Raw genomic sequence first — 20121 nt, 5'->3', positions numbered from 1 at the left:
GAAACAAATTGAAATTATCTGCACATTAAGAGCATTAGTAAGACAGGAAAATTACAGAACTGTGACAAAGAAAACCTACAGATTATAACACTTTCCTGAATTTTCAAAGTTCACAACCTAGACTTATAAAGACAAAAACATTGTAGGTCTATTTTTGAGAAAACATAGGAATTGTGCGAGGGGGGGGGGTCATACACGAAGAAGACAGAAATGGAGACTATTCAAATTATATCAACCTTAAAACACTCCAAAAAGCCCAAATAAACTTCTGCTCCAAATAAAGCACGGGTGGGTGACACAACAGAATGACAGCTCACAAGGACAAGGACTGAGGAAGCCTGACATAGTGGCAAGTATTGGACGAACCGCAAATATAACTGATGCCCAAGTGGTAGGCGAACAGGTGGACCTGCAAAGGGTTCATGCCCCAAAAGTCCAATACTACGCAGGAAATCATAATCTCCTGGAGATGGTTAAAGAGCGTTACCAAGTGGAAGACCTGAGAACCACTTCTGCAACTTCTGCAGAGGGGTACGGAGTGATCGCTTGGCAGAAGACCTGTTAGTCTTGGGTATCATCTGTAAACAAGACCTCAAGGTTCTCTCATCACAGGTTATTATTGGAGGCATCTATACACACGAATTATTCAATAAAACCACAGCCTCCTCTGGTGAGTGCCCAGGAAATTGCCCAGGTAAGTATGGGAACCTACTAGAAAAATCCATACATCTGCAGATATACAGATGCTATTTCTGAGGGGCGTGGTGCCCCGATGATGATTTTTTAAAAAGTTTAGTTTTGTGGGAATATATCTGCTTTACAGGAGAAACCCATTTTTGCCTACACAATGAACAACAACATATACCGTATATACGTGAGTATAAGCCGACTTTTTCAGCCCATTTTTTGGGCTGAAAAAGCCGCCCTCGGCTTATACTCAGGTGAAGCGGGCGGCTGCAAAGGGACAAGCGGCAAGAAAGGGATCCTTTCTTGCTGCTTGTCTCCCCTGCCCTGCCGATCCCCCATCTGTGCCTGCTCTCTGATCCCTCCTCCTGTGCCTGCTCTGCGCGAGGATCGCCTCCTCCTCCTCCTCCCGTCCCTTCTCCCCGAAGGGGAACAGAGGTAGCGACGGGGCAGCGGGAGCAGGAGGAGGACAAGTATCGAGCAGGCGCGCGAGCCGGCTCAGCCCCAGAGAGCCTGTTGCTTTTGCCCCCATCCCATCTCCGCCATAGAAACTGCCCACCCTGAAACTACCCACCCCTGAAACCTTCCCAGAATCTGCTCCCTTAATTCCTCCCTGAATATGCCCCCTCCCCTTGAGCCCTCCCTGTAAAGAGACCTTTCTTTCCAAGCCTTCCCTCTTAACCCCTCCCCATCCCAGCTCTGCCCACTGTAGAAACTACCCACCCTGAAACTTTCCCAGAATATGCCCCCTTGCCCTTGATGCCCTCCCTAAATATGCCCCAACCACCCCTGAAACATTCCCAGAATCAACCCCCTTCCCCCTTAATCCATTCCAGAATCTCCCCCCTTAATTCCTCCCTGAATATGCCCCCTCCCCCTGAGCCCTCCCTGTAAAGAGACCCTTTCTTTCCAAGCCTTCCCTCTTAACCCCTGCCCATCCCAGCTCTGCCTACCCTAGAAACTGCCCACCCTGAAACTTTCCCAGAATATGCCCCCTTGCTTCTCATGCCCTCCCTAAATATGCCCCACCCACCCTGAAACCTTCCCAGAATCTGCCCCCTTCCCCCTTAATCCATTCCAGAATATTCCCCTTGCCCCCTGAAATGTACCCACAATATGCCCCCTTACCCCCTGAGCCCTCCCTGTAAGAGACCCTTTCTTTCCAAGCCTTTTATTGGTATTTATTTTTATTTTTGAAATTTACCAGTAGCTGCTGCATTTCCCACCCTCGGCTTATACTTAGGTCAATAAGTTTTCCCAGTTTTTTGTGGTCAAATTAGGTGCCTCGGCTTATATTTGCGTCGGCTTATACTCACGTATATATGGTAAGTCATATTCAATAATACTAGTTTAAATGGTAGAAGGAAAACAGGACCCGTAATTTTGCCAAGAGTAGGGCAGAAGAACTGCAGAACTGCACCAGACAAGAAATCCGTGGGCTGGCTTATGCAAACCATTTAAGAACAAAGCCATTAACACACAAAGCTACTGATTGCTGGTGATTATAGAGCATCAAGGAAGGGTCTCAGGTCTGCAGAAAACTAGGGGTTGCCAAGGTGACAGGGAGGGGTGTGAGGTGATAGGAAAAAGTGTCATCTTACAGAAGGCTTGGGTTTTTGGAGAGGTGCGCTGGGAAGGATGACAAAGGCTAGACCTCCATGAGCTGCTGGACGGGCTAGAACTCTGTGCGGGGGCCGGGGGGGCAGGTGTCAGTACTATCTTGGCTCTGGCTGGAGGAGGCGGCACTACAAGACCAGGAGCCATGACTGACTGACTTTAGAACGAAGCTTGCTGAAGCTATGACGGTGGCAACGAGAGACATTCTTGGGGTACAGCGGTACCTCTGGTTATGAACATAATTCATTTCAGAGGTCCGTTCTTAACCTGAAACCGTTCTTAACCTGAGGTACCACGTTACCTAATGGCACCTTCGGCTGCCGCCGCTGTGCAATTTCTGTTCTCATCCTGAGGTAACCCGAGGTACTACTTCCGGGTTAGTGGAGTCTGTAACCCAAAGTGTTTGTAACCCGAGATGTTTGTAACCCGATGTACCACTGTATAATGTTCTGCATTCCCTCCACTGCAGACTTAACAGGTGTAAATATTGAGATAATAAACCATATTTCTTAAAGACACTAGCCTCTGCTGTGCCTCCACCTTCCCAACACAAACACAGCCCTGCCTAAGCGCTGGGAACACCTGGAATTTCGCAGCACTCATGGAGTTGGGGTGGCGTGTAACTATATATACCGTATTTTCCAGCATATATGACGACCCCCAACTTTTCCAGTTAAAATATAGTGTTTGAGATATACTCAACCACAGATTCTCCACCCGGCGTATAAGACGACCCCCGATTTTCCTGGATTAAAAAGTAGTCTTATATGCCAGAATATACAGTATATCCCTGAAGAATTGCTTAAACTCATTCCCCTCCCCCACCAGTAGCTGCGTTACAAATAAGTAATTCCCAGAAGGAAATCATGTGACTGGATCAATAGAACAATTGATCCCCTTGCCCAGACTAAAACAGGCTGAACCTTTGTAAGTGTTCCAGCTGAGACTTCAGCAAGGCTTTAGGGCCACCCATGGCTTGTTTGTTTACTTACTTTTTTTAAAAAAATATATATTTGTATTATCGCTGTATCATAAAAATATAACACAGTGGTTTACAACAATATAAAAACATAGAACTTTCTTTCCCTGCTCCAAGGAGCCTCGAGCAGGGAGGCAGTAGGTGGTGGAAGCTCACAAGATCCTCCACCAAATCCAAATCCATTCTGAGATCCAAAATAAATCCTCTGCTTGAAGCATATTAGCTACATTGGCACTAATATGGGGTCCCAGTACATTTCCGAGCGCAATTCAAAGTGTTGGTGCTGACCTTTAAAACCCTAAACGGCCTCGGCCCAGTATATCTGAAGGAGCATCTCCACCCCCATCATTCAGCCGGACACTGAGGTCCAGCTCCGAGGGCCTTCTGGTGGTTCCCTCCCTGCGATAAGTCAGGTTGCAGGGAACAAGGCAGAGGGCCTTCTTGGTAGTGGTGCCCACCCTGTGGAACGCCCTCCCATCGGATGTCAAGGAAATAAACAACTATCTGATTTTTAGAAGACACTTGAAGGCAGCCCTGTTTAGGGAAGTTTTTAATGTTTGATGTTTTGTGGTATTTTTAATATTCTGTTGGGAGCCGCCCAGAGTGGCTAGGGAAACCCAGCCAGATGGGTGTGGTATAATAATAATAATAATAATAATAATAATAATTACTACCATCTCATCCACCTCCTTCCTGCAATATTTAACACATTCTCACCACCCATCTTTTCCTCTAGATGCAACACAGTTAGTCCAAAGAGCAACCCAGTAATTAATATTTGGTGATCACTGGCTGTGAATCCGTTTCAAAGCTTGGCATTAAAATGAGGTCAATCTAAAGAGACCACAATGCACTGAAGCAGACTTCTTCACAACTGGATACAAAGATATAGAACTCTCTGGCATTCCCTGGGGGGCTGACAATTCAATGCTTACCAATTATGCTTATAAACCAATGGAAAAAGCCTAAAACCATACCTATAAACATGTTGATCCTGTGACTTGCATGGTGAGAAAAGGCAAGATTAATCATTCAACATAAATCCAAAAGTCACAGGGAGACCACCAATTAATCACTGCCAATAGTAGCATTTAAGTCCCCTGCAAACAACAAATGAAACTGCAGCCTCCAGAAGAATTTCTACCAGCTGCTCAAAGCATGCATTTATTTTTGTCATTTATATGCCATCCAATTAACCAGGTCCTCTTAGTGGTTCACACATTCAAAATCAATAAAATAGGAATGGAATCAAAACAAAAATCAATCAGCACAAAAACTGTACCAGCACAAATAAAGTCAACATCACTTCATACAGACTAGGAAAAATAAGAACCACCCCTATGTGGAATACAAACATTTGCACATAATATGGAGCCTTGTGCAGTGGAGATTGGAATTGCTATGAACACCTCTTAAGTGAGGTCAATCATTGTAATAATGCCAGTGATAACAGATCCCAAACAAGCCCCAAAATAATAACCGGATTCTTGACTAAAGGGGGAGACTGAGGTGAAGATTTAGTAAAGTTCATTTTGCCTGTATTTTTCTCTTAGCCTTCTTCCAAGCATCTAAAATATGAAAAGCTTCCCGCGGTTTACAACCTTCTTACTCTTTCCTTTGTTTCTCACTACTTTAACTGAGGTATTTTTTAAAAGTTGTATTGTCATTTAAAAAGCAAAAACAAAACAGACTTGTGGAGGTGGGGAGGCTGTTGCTGCCCTTCTTCTTCTGCCACTTCCTGATTTTGAATGAAAGGGGGACCTGTGCATTCTGCAGGAGGAGGGAGAGGAACTGCAACCAAGAATTACATTTATCCCCCTTTTGAATACAAGCTGGAACAGGAAGTGGGTGCCATTCATGTTCCCATTGTTGCCACTTCTTTAGCAGTGCCTTGTGATGAATGGGGCACTTCACATCTCTCTTGACTCCAAGCAAACTAACAAAGCATGCGCTATATAACAGATAGATTCTGTTTATATTTTTGGACATTTTTCTTTCAGAGCTTTTCCCAAGTGGGATATAGATCTGGCGGAATGGTTCCAAATAACGCTGCAACTCAGAGAACACGACAGATGCATACAAGGCAAAGAATGGGCCTGGTCTGCTTCAAACCGGTTAAATTGCAATCCACTTGGGACAGAATACCCTTCATGGGGTCAGAAATGTAGCCAAACTGTGCTGAGTCAATGAATGCTTTCAACAAAGAATTATTACACTGCTAACTCACCCTTAAACGATTGCCTCTCGAGATCAGAGTCCAGGTGAATTGGAGGAACAAGGTAGGAAACTTGGCCATGGTGTACCTGCCCTGTGGAAAAACAAAATGGATGAACTTCTAGTATTGGAATGTGAACTGTTAGTGATAAATAATATAATAAAGACTATAGTACACCAGAGAAATAATATAAGGCACCAACCTGTTTTAACAGCTCTGGATAAACTGAATATCCCTGAAAAGGGACTTTCAGAAATACACAAAATGTCTTCATCAATTAATTTAGGTAAACAAACAAAATACAAATGGAATAAGCAGGGCATGCTACTTGCATATCAACTAAAAACAACAACAAAAAGGGGCAAATTTCTCAAATAAAGGTGGAAAATGATACAGTTAAAACTTCAGGAGAGAAGTCGGTAGAATCCTTAAAATATTAGCCAATATTATAGAAATCAAATAACCTCAATAAAGGAGTAATATTGAAGTTTATATTTGAAATAAATATGCCGAAATTAACTGGGGGAGATCAGGAACTACTGAATAAGCCCACCTCTAATAGTGAAATACTATAAGTCATTAAGGCTTTGAATGAGAATATCGTGCTAGGCCATGAAAGTTTATCATCAATCTATAAAATCTTTCATGATTTCCCACAAACCTATGACTAGAAGATATTCACTAGCATTTTGGCAAAAAAGATTAAATAGTATAAATACATACATCAAGATCAAAGAGGGATTTTATGGAAGGGAAATATTAGGGACATAACGAAAACACAACACACTGTAGACTAAAAATTGTTTCATTTTTTATGTGTTTTGTGATTTAGCATATATTATTTGTAGGTTGATTAGTCTGTTGTACTCTTTTATGATCTTGTGTGTTATATTGGCTTAACACCAAACCAGTTATTGTGTATGCTACTACTATGAAAATTCCAATTTTCGGTGTTTTACAATTCCTATTTTGGAAATACGATGTTTTGTTTTCCTTGTTAAAAAATTAATATAGAATATTAATTTAAAAGAAAAAGAAAAGAAAGGAAGACAGGTCTGCCCACTATCAGCTATGTTATCAACCTTGGTTTAAGAAACCCTGGCAATTAATATGGAAACAGAAAAAGGGATACTTTTATAATAAAAAATGACAAACATATTAAATGAGATACATATAATGTTGTTCTGGCATTAACCAAACCAGTTATCATTAGAATTAAACAAAAGAAAAAACACCAATGAAATATCTGGAAACAAGTGGAAGGAAAGAAAAAGGCAGATGGATATGTATGCATTCAGCAGCTGATGACCTTTCACCAAACAAGCCATTTTTGTCAGATAAGCCTTTGACTGATAGGCTGACTTGTAAATATGTTGCAACAGGTTTAAACTGATTGCTTATATTGATCTTTTACCAACATTATTTTTATGCTACACAGCATTATAGAATTGGAAGTGACCTTCCACCAGCACAGACATTTTTATTTAGGCACTGGAAGGGAACTCAAAGGTAATCGTGTTCAATTCTCTTGGGATGGGGGGAAATAAAGGTGTGCAGAGCATGGAGGCTATTGGCTTGTGAATCTGGTTAGACTTTTCTGCTGCAGTCACACACGCGAAGATGCTGGTTGTGGAAACATAACGAAGCGTTTATTATAGGAAGTACATGACCTGGGTGGGATAAATATGTTTTTAGAGTTCTAAACTAAACCGAGGTGCACAAAACAAAGGTGGCCATGCTTGCCCTCTTGGAGAGAACGATCCAAGAGGATTTCGTAGTTCGAGGTCCCTTAGGGAAGTGTGAGAGGGAGTTGGAATTTAGAGAGGATGCAGCCTGAGAATATCAGTCTCAAGATCAAGGGATAGGTCAGCACAGAGATTTTTTTTAAAGCCTCAGAGGCGGTGTAGGAATCAGGAGCTCCCTTACTGTGTTTTAACCCCATGCGAACTGTTCTTTGAAAGCTGATCTGCACCCCGACTTCCAACAAATCCCTCGCATTGCAGGAAATCCACTCCTGATAAGTGGCCAGCCAACCTCTCCTTTAAAAACTTCTAACAAAGGAATGTCCGTCACTTTAGGACAGGGGCAGCAAGGCTTACCTTCCTTAGCTTCCTTACCTTCCGCGGAGCCCCTCCGTAGGCCAGATTGTGGATGCGCGTGAGTGCGCATGCCCACAATTTCCGGCATCTGTGTCTGCGCAGACAATGTTTCCGGCACTGCGGAAGCGAGTCCCCGCACTACACTGTGCCGGGACTTGCCAAGTGGGTGGCTTGGATCGGGGGCGGCTTGTGGGCCGGTAAAATGACCCCACAGTTTTTTTTTTATTAGGAGGGGCCCCTCTCCTATGACCCTTCACCATCCTACAAGTGCACTGAAATATAATTACCAGCCATGCCAATACCACTCTTATCCCTGTTGCGTCAGAAGCAACCGTAATCTCCCACTGTTTAACCTCCTTTACAGGAGGATTCCTCTAGCAATATAGGAAGGCTTAGATGCTTAATAAGGCATGCGTACTAGGTGCATACATGTTCGTGTCCACATGTCTGGTTGCAGGGTATGAGTACGTGGTTGTGGAGCATGTGCATGCGCATCTCTGCATATGTATAGTTGCAGGGTGCACAGAGGCAGTTGCAAGGGAAGGTTGTAGCCATGATCATTTCCCCCCATAAGTGATGTCATGGACTGGCTGGAGTGTTGGGAGGCTCCAGCTGGGGAATCCCCAAGGGAAAGTGGCTCGGAGCCAGGGGATTGGTGATGGGACAATGATGAGTAGTCAGGGGGAGAAGAGGGAGCAGACTTAGAAGAGGAGGGGTCAGAAGCTGACGATATAACATGGCTTAGTCAGCTGGGAGAGTCTGTGGCAGAGATCAGGCCTAAAGTAGAGGCTGGAGAGGAGAGGGGCCAGGAGGCAGAGGCAGGATGATGATGATGATACCGCCCTATACCCAGAGGTCTAAAAATATAAAACCACAATATACATAATCAAAATAAAAACAACCCAATAACCACCCCCCCAGAACCACATGTTAAAAGGGCATAGGATGTCAATCAAATCAACCAAAGGCCTGGTTATAAAGGAACTATTATTATTCATTATTTCTTGTGAAGAAGCCAGGGGGTCTCCCCCTCCTGCTGCGACCAGCTCCCCTTCACTCTGGTCTCCCAGAACCAGTAGAGGTATGAAGAGGGAGAAGCAAAGCAGGCATGGCAACGGAGTCTCAGATTGTTTGGGAAGGACCCAGGAGAGGAAGAGACTTAGGGAACTGTGGGATGGCGGGGACCTTCAGTCCCCAGAACTGCCTCATAGGGGCAAGATCTACCAGGACAAGTAGCTGTGCTCACTAGACCCGGCCTCTTGAGTTGACCTTGTTTCCTTGGATAAAGAGTTAACTTCACTGATGCTGTGTGATTTATTGCTGACCTGCTCCTGACACCCGCTCCTGATATGTGCCCACAGGCCCAGAAAGGTTAGTGACCCCTCGTCTAACCACAGCACCACATTGAAATATTCCACAAGTAAAGGAATAGGCCTTGCACATAGTTTCCACCAGGTGGCTCCCTCTGCAAGCACTGGGATACTGGCAAAATTCCCACTTCAAAATTTAAACTGGCCATACACATGTGACTCCTGAGTCTGAAAAATATGTCTGCTTCCTTGCAGAAGCAGTATTGGCATGTTTTTGCCTCTACTTTGTTTTATTTCAAAATTAGTAATATACATGTATCTACCATGAGACCAATTAATGGCAGTCCGATAAAAAAACGTTAGAGTAGTGGTTAATTGACAGATGGTAAACCTTGTTGCAATAAGCAGTTATTTTCCAGGCTCAGAACCACGGCAAAAATTCTTATTTTGTTAAATACATAATTTCAGTTCCCCAGTGTGCTAGAGAAAGAGCTGTAGGCAGAAACTTATTTGCATTAAAAATATGCAGTTATCACTCACCTGTTTTCCATAACAATTTACACTGCTGTTAATCTCTTTTCTATACAGGTTAAGTTAATGATACGTAGATTGTGGCAACAGTTAGAGTAACCTTCCTATTCCAAATAATATTTGTGCTATAATAAAAACGAGTTACTTCCTCTTGTGAGGCATATTGGAAGTAATTAATATTGTTCCCCACTGAAATGTGTTGTTGTTGCTCTAAGCCGTTTCCCAGTGTGCAGCATCTAGAGCATGGACCTGCTGTCGTTTTAGCTGGGATTTTTAAAAAAATGACTTTCAGAAATGTCCCACATGCAACCGTACTGGTATAAGAAACACACTGAAAAAGCTTTTGTGGGGTATAATGCATTCATAATGCACTAAAAAATAATGTCTGCAAGAAATATGCTATAATGTACTCCTTGGCACTGTGGTTGCTTTTGAAATTAGCAGCACCAGGTAGGGGATGCATTAATTATTTTTCTACCTTGACAGAAAAATCAACCAAAAGCTCAGAAATTCAAATACCAGCTTTGGTTGTACACTTAATTTTTCTTGTTTGCACCCTCTGTCTCAAGAGACAATGGAGTGTGTCTCCGGGGTTGAAGTCAAACCGCTGTGTTAGCAGCACCAAAGTGACCTCCCTGGGCTGCAAGCCTGGGCAGTGCGTATGGAGGTCCTGGGCTGCCCAGATGACAAGACCTCTGTCTTGGCCTCACTGATGTGACACAAAGGAAAGCAGAGCAATATTTGGCACCATCTTGGCTGCAGTTGTAGGAAGGAGGCACATAAGATGCCATTCAACCATCATAGGGACTCCACTCCTGATTTGTGTAGGGTTTACCCCTTAGCCTTTTCTTCTCCTGATGATATCCCACAAGGCAGTGGAGATTTAGGATCAGAGTTTTCCTTCTCCTAGATGGGCTACTTTCCCAGGTTGATGAGTCCAATCTGCCCCTCACTTTCCTCTAGAGCACGTGCAGAAACCACCTCCTTGACCATTGGACTCACTATTGGTCTCATCTGCTCAGTCTGCCGAAGCCTGTCTTCGCATGCAGGGGAAGTCCCTAACTCATGGAGGTTTTGCGACCCATCAAGTGCCCTCACCTAGTTTAGATGGCCAGTCAAAGCTGTTCCCAGGATGTGGCTGCTGTTGCATGCTGACAGCTTGTAGGAACCACAGGCAACTGAGTTCAGGGTGGGGACCAAAGGTAAACAAACTACTCCAGAAAGAACAAGACATGTTCCCCACCGGAGGTACTATCCTCCCCTAACACTCCATACTGTGACTTAGTTATCATGATCCTGTAAACTATCAATTTAGAACTTCTGAATAAACCTTGTTCTCCCATGTTCTTTACACACACAAACCACTTTAAATTCTTCTCTCTTCCTGTTTGGTGCTTACCATTTTGCACATCCCAGCAAGCTACAGGCAAATCTAAAAAGGAAACAGGAAGCTGCCGTGTGAAAGATAAGGGGGTGAGAGCCCTAAAGCCTAAAGCGCATTTGTGATCCTCTTAAGAAACCAGTGTGTGATTGATGCATGAACCATCTGTTTCAAATTTTAGTCATAAATATAAGGTTTGAGGGCATTGGGCATTTAGGGGTCACCCAAAGAGCTGCTGCAGGGAGCTTGCTTCTCTCTTCCAGACATCAAGGATAATTGGTTCCAGTTTCCAGTTGATCTGGGCCAGAAGAGCTGAAGCTATCTATGGGCCAGAGAACTAAGGGCCAGTGGTAGGTTGCACACCCTGCCTCCCAGGAAGAAAGTCAGAGCAAGAAGAAGATGAACCTGGCCTCATCATTGTCCAGAGAAGGAGTAGCTGCAGGTCATTTGCTTCCACCCTCATCTCTGCTAGAAATAACATTTAGTTGCCCTGTGACTACAGAACTGAAGGGAAGCCTGCCTTGGCACCATCCATCAGCTGGGGAACAAAGGATGGCTGAGTTCTGTTTGTTATAGATGGGGTTTTGCATGGTTGGTTTTGTATCATTGTAGCCTACTGTAAGCCACACTGATGATCATTTGATCAATAGTTGGGATGTAAAATAAGAAAGAAAGAAGGAAGGAGAGAGGGAGAGAGGGGGAGAGAGAGGGAGGGGGGAGAGAGAGAGGGAGGGGGAGAGAGAGAGGGAGATGAATGTCACCTGGTACTTCTTGCACACATTTCCTAAATAATACCACTGAATATTCCATTTCAGCACTGGGTGTATTTCTGAGACCTGAACAAATCTGGTCAAAGCTGGAGAATGTTTATCTTGTTTTTTCTCTCCTAACAAGATTCTATTATCATCAGTTACTACTATTTTAGTCTATGGCCTAGAGGGTCTAAAAATGGGGTGGCTGTTACCATCTGGGATGTCTCCTTTTTAATAGACTACATCCCTACTCCTGTTCATGGATCACTGCCTTGTCGTGGTGAAGGGGCTTGAATAACTCCAAGAAGCTATGAGCTATGCCGTGCAGGGCCACCCAAGACAGGCAGGTCATAGCCGAGAGTTTAGACTAAATGTGATCCACCTGGAGAAGGAACTGGCAAACCATTCCAGTATTTTGCCAAGGAAACTCCATGGGCATAAAAAAGGAGAAGCTTTGAGAAGAAAGTGAGTGTTTCCAAGGCATGCTTTGGTTCATGGGGTCATGGAGAGTCGAACACGACTAAGATGACTAAACAACAACAAACAACAACAACATCCCTAGTAAAATTACCCATCACTAGCTATCAGCAAAAAGTAGCTTTCACTGAAAATACACCTGAATTGTGCAAAGTAAAGCCAAAAATATGTAGAATCCAGTTTGGGGTTAAACGTTTCATACCTTTGCCCAATTTAAATCCAAGAGGGCTCAAGCTGACTGAAGAAGATACATAATCTATTGAGATAATTTCTGAGAGCATCACTGAAAAGATGCACAATAGATGCTGCAAAATCTGTAGGTCTGTAAAGTGTGCCCCGACTTTTAAACAGTTCTGATGTGAGTGGGACTCTCACATGCAAATCATTCACCCAGTCCATGAAATGCTGCCCTTTCTAAACTGGGGTTATATTTCTGATGAAGCTATAGACATATCATATCATATCAAATCAAATCCCTTTATTGGCATCACAATATAAAACATTTCAGGTCCCTGGGATAATTAACAGGACAAGGGTGAAGCTGTCGAGGGTCATGAGATCACTTAGATATTCTGCTTCACCCTGTCTGTTCCCTGAAAGGATGGTATGTTGGGAACCCTTTCGGGTAAAATTGTGTCTAAAAAGGAAGCTATTAAAACAGTGATATCTTTGTCCCGATCTGCTATAGACATATTTCTTGCCAATGTAAGAATAATGTTTGGCCACCCAGAGTAAGAAAAGGGAGTCGAGCTATGTCTTTTTTGTCGCAAAGAGAATGAGAAGTCTTTTGTTTCTGGTATTTACTGTAAGAGGCATTTTAGTTCTCTAACAGGCATTTTAGTTTTGAAACAAGAAGATTAACTAACTCTCAAATCAATGACAGAAAAGCAGAGGACCTGAGAGGTTTTCCTCCAACCCCTCGGCAGGTGGATAGCTGAGTATGCCTCTAATGCAAAACCTGCCTTTATCTCTTTCACATCCCATTCTGACTTTAATCATGACGCTCATGCAGGCAGCACTGCAGTGCCATCGAGGAACAAGTGATATAATCCCCAAATGGATATCTCATCTATCTTCTCATTCTTGTTTCTTTTTCTCTCCCTTCATCTCCTTTCTGTAAGTGAGACACCCCCGTGTGAGCACGATGGGGGCTGCACAGTTGACTTACTCAGGAAATAGAGGCTGTAATTGTGTATCAAAGATCACTGATGGGATTCTCCCCCCAAAGCACAAATGGGGGGGGGGGGGTTTGAACTGGAGAGGAGGGGAAACTGAAACAAATACCTCATTTGGGGGTAGGAACGATTATAAGAAGACCAAGCAACAAGAATAGCATGGGGACAATTATTCCCTCTAATTCTAAGGGTGGAAATGCAAAGATTCTGTCAATTAAAATGTCCTGCTATTATAGCTTAGTCTGTGGACCCTAAGGGTGTAGGATTCACTCGTGATTTCTGGATAAATTGCTTCAACCCACACCAATATATAGGCACCATAGAAATATAAACAATCTCACTCATCAGCCAGGAAGATGTTGATGACAATTACCCACCCTTCACGCTAAGGTCTCCTAAATATCCCTGCACCAGTGGATTAGAGTATCATGCCAATGTAGTGTCACTAAAAAACCAGCAGCACAGATTAAAGTCTGGGTTGAGTTCTGGAACATGCTGGGGCGAAAGTATACACTGTCACACTGAAGGAACATTGATGGTGCGGTTCATAAATTTAATAATAAATGTCTACCCCCTGCTTGATACTGGAAATCCAGAGTTAGAGCATCCACAAAAGACACACAGATCTCTGGTGTCATGGAAGTGAAGTAATGGTGGGAGGAACCAGCTGGGGAAACCCCAAGGGAAGACGGCTCAGAGTCCGGGGAGTGGTGGTGGGACATCAGTGAGTGGTCACAGGGAGAAGGAGAAGACTGGGAAAAGGAGGTGCTGAAAGCTGAAGGGGTAACAAGGCTTAGTGAGCTGGGAGTCTGTGGCAGAGAGAAGGACAGAATCAGATGCAGAAGCTGAAGCAGGAGAGGAGGGAGGCCAAGAGACGGAGATGAGTCACGGTGGTGAAGAGTCAAGGGTGTTTCCCACTCGTGCTGCAACAAGCTCCCTTCCCCTGCTGACTCCCAGAACCAGGAGAGGGAAGAAATGGGCATAGCAAAGACAAGTTGCACACAGACACAGTCTCTGATTGCTGGCAAGAAGCCCTGGAGAAGAGACATAGATGGCTGTAGGGAGGTGGGGCAACTGATTTCATGGAGTAGGACTTACAGGGCTGCTGTGCTCTGTAAAGTCTGTAAAGATTGTGTTTCGCTAATAAAGAGTTAACTCCAGCTTTGAACTGTGTGATTTTCTGACCGGCTTGCTCTGTGACATCTGGCAATTGAGAGTCTCTCCCACTCCCCATTGTTGAAGTGCTATTACTAGTAAGAAATGTCTCTTAATGCTCAACTAGAATCCACCTTCCTGTAATGTAACATAAGCCTTTTAAATCTAATTGTGCCTTCTAGGGCAGCAAAAGCCTTAGCAGTCTTCAAATATCTTAAGGGCTGTCACACAGAGGGCAATTACACCCCTTCAGTTTTCTATATTCCATCTTAAAGGTGGCAACTCTTTCCATCAGAACTTTTTCTCAATAACCTTTACCATCTTCATTGTTGTCCTCTGGATCCGTTACAATTTGTCTACATCCTTCTTGAAGTGTGGCGCCCAGAACTAGGCAGTATTCCAGATGAGGTCTGACTAGTAGAGAATTAAATGGAATTACATCCTGTGACTTCAGAATTATGTCTCTATTAATTGAGCTTAAAATCTCATTAGCCTTTTTTGCAGCTGCACCACACTGCTGACTCATGTTTAGTTTGTGATGGACTATAATTCTGAGATCCTTTGCACTCGCTAAGCCAGGTATTCCCTCATCTCTATTTGATTTTTTGTCCTTCTTCTCTCTTTCTTAGCTTTAGTAGGACAGCTGTGCTTTTCAAGAGTTCATTACAAAACAGTGCCCTAAAATACATACCTGGACTTGTTTCAATTAATGTCTGCAGGAGACTTTGTGGATATTTAAGTTATAATTAGAAAAATCTTAATAATTATTCATAAAGGAAACAGTTTATAAGAAGTAAATAAGGAGGACAGATACAGGATAAAGGAAGTCTTTTTATTTGGTTGTTTGTATTGTTGTATGTCTCTATAGAGACATCACCTTGCCAACAAAGGTCCGTAGAGTTAAAGCTATGGTTTTCCCAGTAGTAATGTATGGAAGTGAGAGCTGGACCATAAAGAAGACTGATCGCCGAAGAATTGATGCTTTTGAATCATGGTGTTGGAGGAGACTCTTGAGAGTCCCATGGACTGCAAAAAGATCAAACTTATCTATCCTTAAAGAAATCAGCCCTGAGTGCTCACTGGAAGGGCAGATCCTGAAGTTGAGGCTCCAGTACTTTGGCCACCTCATGAGAAGAGAAGACTCCCTGGAAAAGAACCTGATGTTGGGAAAGATGGAGGGCACAAGGAGAAGGGGATGACAGAGGATGAGATGGTTGGACAGTGTTCTCGAAGCGACTGGCATGAGTTTGGCCAAACTGCGGGAGGCAGTGGAGGATAGGCGTGCTCTGGTCCATGGGGTCACAAAGAATCGGACATGACTGAACAACTGAACAACAACAAATTGTTGTATGTTATGTTCACTGTGTGTTATGTTCACGTTTAATGAGGGTGGATTTGTGTATTAGGGTGGGGTGGGGGGGGTTGTGTTATGTTGTAAATAAAATTCCATTTTTTTTTTAAAGAGTTCATTACAAAAAAGTAGTGCAATAGGTACACTGCTCAGCATAGAGACAGTCATCTCTAGAAACATGTACCATACCAAACACATATGCTTTAGTTACCAGGTTTCTTCCTCTGGAATGAGTGGCCTATGTTGTTCTCATTTCCCCTTTGCCTTGGAAGTTTACTTAATTTCATTCCTAACACATAACTCTAATCACTTTGGAATATTTGTGTGTTTCTCTCTTTTCTTGCTAACGTGCAACTCGTTCCAATTCAACAACGAGCATGATGGTAATTGGTATGCTGTTCACAGTGTTCCTTCTTTTGAGATCATTAATGGAGAAGTTAAACAGCATTGATTTTTGTGGCTTTGTTTACAGCCTTCCAATTACATTTCAGCCTATATGACTTGCTAATACACAGACCAGCTTGAAAAAGTAGTGTGAGACTGATGATTTTATGGGGGCCATATTCTCACTAACAATTTCATTCAATAATGTTTACCTTCACACCAAAGTGATTACTCTTTATTATTTTTCCCCCCTACAAGGAAGTTCCTTGGTGGAGATTAAGTTTAAATCCTTGGCAGAGTTTAAGTAAACACAGTATTAAGCTTCACAGACTGCTCGAGACAACCTGGCAGCAGAGGCGGCCAATTCCTAGACCTGAGTATTGATCCTGGAGCAAAGGTAGATTAAAAGGTAAAGGTAAAGGGACCCCTGACTGTTAGGTCCAGTTGCGGACGACTCTGAGGTTGTGATACTCCTCTTGCTTTATTGGCCGAAGGAGCCAGCGAACAGCTTCCGGGTCTTGTGGCCAGCATGACTAAGCTGCTTCTGGCGAAGCAGAGAAGCACACGGAAACGCCGTTTACCTTTCCACCAGAGAAGTTATTTATTTACTTTCCCTTTGACATGCTTTTGAACTGCTAGGTTGGCAGGAGCTGGGACCAAGCAACGGGAGCTCACCCTGTCGACCTTCTGATTGGCAAGCCCCGGGCTCTGTGGTTTAATCCACAGCGCCACCCGCTTCCCAAAAGGTAGATTACTCTTGTGCAAAATTTATTTTATCCCAGAGTTGAAGGATTAGCAGACTCTCTTCATGAGCATCTATACTTTTATTATTATTATTATTATTATTATTATTATTATTATTATTATTATTATTATTAAATAAGTCCTCTTTAAGACTGAACTTAATGTATGAAGCTCTTTAAATAACAAATCAGACCACTGATCAATCTAGCTCTTTATTACCTATTCTGATCGGCAATGACTCTCATGAAAGCAAAAGCAAGCAAGCACACAATGCAAATCTTTAAAAGGGAACTTAAATGTAATAAAATGCCCAAGATATTTCAGTGAAGATCTTGAGGAGAACAGCAACATATAAACAAACGCAATTCAGAGAATATTCATAGAGACTAATTATAATTAACAACCCACATAAAAACCATGCATGTAACATACCTTATTAAAACAAACCCTAAAACCTCAACAAATCATATTACAAATCAACATCAATCACATCTTCATGCTTGTTTTTCACTACATGACTGACATGTCTCATTACAAAATGATTAACTCTATCATTAGGGATGGTTCAGTACTGTAATCTGTCTTAAAAATATTTATATATGGAATTTGGGGGTTCTGACCCAAACATATCACACTGCCTCCTGTATCTAGCATTGTTGCTTTTATTTTTTAAACCCACTTAGAATTATAGAATTGTAGAGTTGGAAGTGACCCAAAGGGTCATTTAGTCCAACCCCCCTGCAATGCAGGAATTGCATCAATTAAATCCTTGAAGTCTGTTTGGTCCACCACCTTCTGAGGTCCTACATTTCATTGCTTGCTTGCTTGCTTGCTTGATTATGTGCAAAATTATATGCAGGAATATTTATTTTATATGTACAATATACATATAAAAGAGTCAAGCCTCAAGCAGCACTATATTTCTGCAGCATAATTTCTTAGTTATTAATACATAAGTATATTTAAGCAAAACAAAAAAAATCCTTCCAGTAGCACCTAAGTTTCCGCCATCTTCCGCCATCTTCACCTTAAGTTTTTGTATCCATTCTTCCTTTGCTGGGACGACTTCTTTCCATTTTTGGGCAAGTAACATTCTTGCCACTGAGGTTGCATACATTGAATAAATTTCTATACAATTTAGGTAGTTCTATCCACCTAAGTTTTCCACACCTATCAGCCAATCATCCATTCCCACCACCCTTCTGAGTAATACCCCTCCCCACTCTCTCACTATATTTAAGGGTCTGCTGACTTCTGTTTCAGTGTATCTGAAGAAGTGTGCATGCACACGAAAGCTCATGCCAAGAACAAACTTAGTTGGTCTCTAAGGTGCTACTGGAAGGAATTTTTTTATTGTTGTATTACGTGCTGGCTACTTTAGGAAACCTGGTGTGTAATATTTTGTGCATACTAATGTGTTCAACCATATAATATGTGAGACTATCATTCCTGATGGTGCTACAGCACATCTAGCAACAAATTCCGCAACTTTGGGCTTACAATTAATTGAGCTTTGGGGCAAATATGCATCTTCAGATAAATAGCACTGCCATAGGTTATTGCATGGCTCCACAATATGCCAACATCTTCATGGATGACTTAAAATAGTGCTTTCTCTGCTCCTGTCCCTCCTCTGCCTGATGTATATTGAAAGCACATTTATCATCTGGATTCACATGATCACACTGGAAAGATACCCTGGGATATAAATGATACTTTCATTGGAAACAAAGGACTTGTGACTTTTCCCCCAGTGGGATTTGAGTGTTATTTTTTATGGTTATTGCTATGTTTGTTTTATATGAAACCAGTAAGACACCTATTATATAAAAGAAATCTACTGACCACTACACATACTGACATGCTTCTGGCTTCCACCCAGAATGTAAGGCGAAATCCATGGCCTGCAGCCAACGCTTAAGACACAAACATTATCTGCTCTGACTCTTTGGGCAGACTCACAACATCATTAGGATCTACGTCAGGCATTTTCCAGACTACAATACGAAGTGGAAAAAGCAAATCTACAAGGCCAGACTGGTACCTAGGAATAATCTGCTACAGGACAGACCCAGAAGAGAAAACAAATGAATGTCACTTGTCATCCATCACTCCCAGATAAAACCACTCTAAAGTATCGTCCGTGATCTGCAGCTCATGTTGGACAATGATGCTTTGCTCAAATAGGCCTTGGGCAGCAGGCCTGCACTTGTTTGCAGATAGCACACCCTCCCTGCCCAAACAGCTGCTTGCCATCAAGAGCAAACCACATCGCAGCCACAGGGACCAGATCCTGCAACAAATCCAGATGCCAACTTTGTTTGCATATTGTTATGAGTTTGCAGGGTCAGCTTAGATGATATCCCGGGTCCCTTCCAGTTCCTAGCTATGCCCTCTTTGTTGGGGTAGAATGCGTAAGAGCAAGACAGCCAAACCAATTTGCTTATTAAAGATTTTGGCTGGCTAGTTATGCACCAAAATTAACATAAGCAAATAAATTGCTCTGTGCCAGATGGGTGGGCCTTTCCTCACTCCTTTTCCTCATTTTAGTCCCACCCACCACTGATATAAACTCACTCTCTCTCTCTCTCTCTCTCTCTCACACACACACACACACAGAGAGAGAGAGAGAGAGAGAGAGAGAGAGAGTGCAGATAGATTTTCCTTCAGAGACTGGGAGCACTGTTTCAGAAAGCTGAAACCAGATGTCAGAGGGCCAGAGTGCATTCAGACTCTTGGAACAGAAGCTGAACTCTGAAAGGATGGGCAACAGCTGTACTACTAGGTATTGACTTAAACAGGGAAATAATCCAGATTAGGTTGAGCCGAACACATTACTGTGCTGTTTTTATTTGCTATTGTGGCTGTTTTTAAAATTATATTTAATTCATTTAGAAAATCTTTGCAATAATTATTGAAATTGCTGCCCCACGAATACCTTTAGTAAAAGCTAAATTTGTTTAGGAAGAAACATTGGAGGGCTTGGGAATTCAAGTGTAAAACTTTGGAAACTGTTTCATCAGTACAAGCATTTCAGTTTGCCGGATGGAATGACCCCCCTTCCCCCGCCTCTCTCACATACCCTGCACACTGCTCTGGAGTTCCAATGGGTGGGGGGGGGTAAAGAGGGGATGACGTCCCATTATGCTAGCAGGACTATTTAGTTGTATCCGGCCCCTCATGCATACCCTCCAACATTTATCCAATGAAAATAGGGACATCCTTATTATTATTATTATTATACCCAACCCATCTGACTGGGTAGCC

General features: G+C 42.8%; 1 protein-coding gene across 27 annotated transcripts in view; it reads right to left on the bottom strand.

Moving 5' to 3' along the window:
• ADGRL3 (adhesion G protein-coupled receptor L3) overlaps positions 1-20121 on the bottom strand; it is a 337100-nt gene that overhangs the window by 172322 nt on the left and 144657 nt on the right. For 26 of the 27 annotated variants that reach the window (XM_033172836.1, XM_033172842.1, XM_033172845.1 and 23 more), the window contains one exon: positions 5508-5588. The exons of the other annotated variant lie outside the window; for it this stretch is intronic. In XM_033172836.1, coding sequence (XP_033028727.1) covers positions 5508-5588 — 81 coding nt within the window. The remainder of the gene's footprint in view (positions 1-5507; positions 5589-20121) is intronic. 27 annotated transcript variants of the gene reach the window in all.

The sequence above is a fragment of the Lacerta agilis genome, chromosome 16 (genome assembly GCF_009819535.1).
Source record: "Lacerta agilis isolate rLacAgi1 chromosome 16, rLacAgi1.pri, whole genome shotgun sequence".
Classification (NCBI taxonomy): domain Eukaryota; kingdom Metazoa; phylum Chordata; class Lepidosauria; order Squamata; family Lacertidae; genus Lacerta; species Lacerta agilis.
The sequence above is the reverse complement of the archived record's forward strand: the minus strand, read 5'-3'. Positions and strand labels throughout refer to the sequence as shown.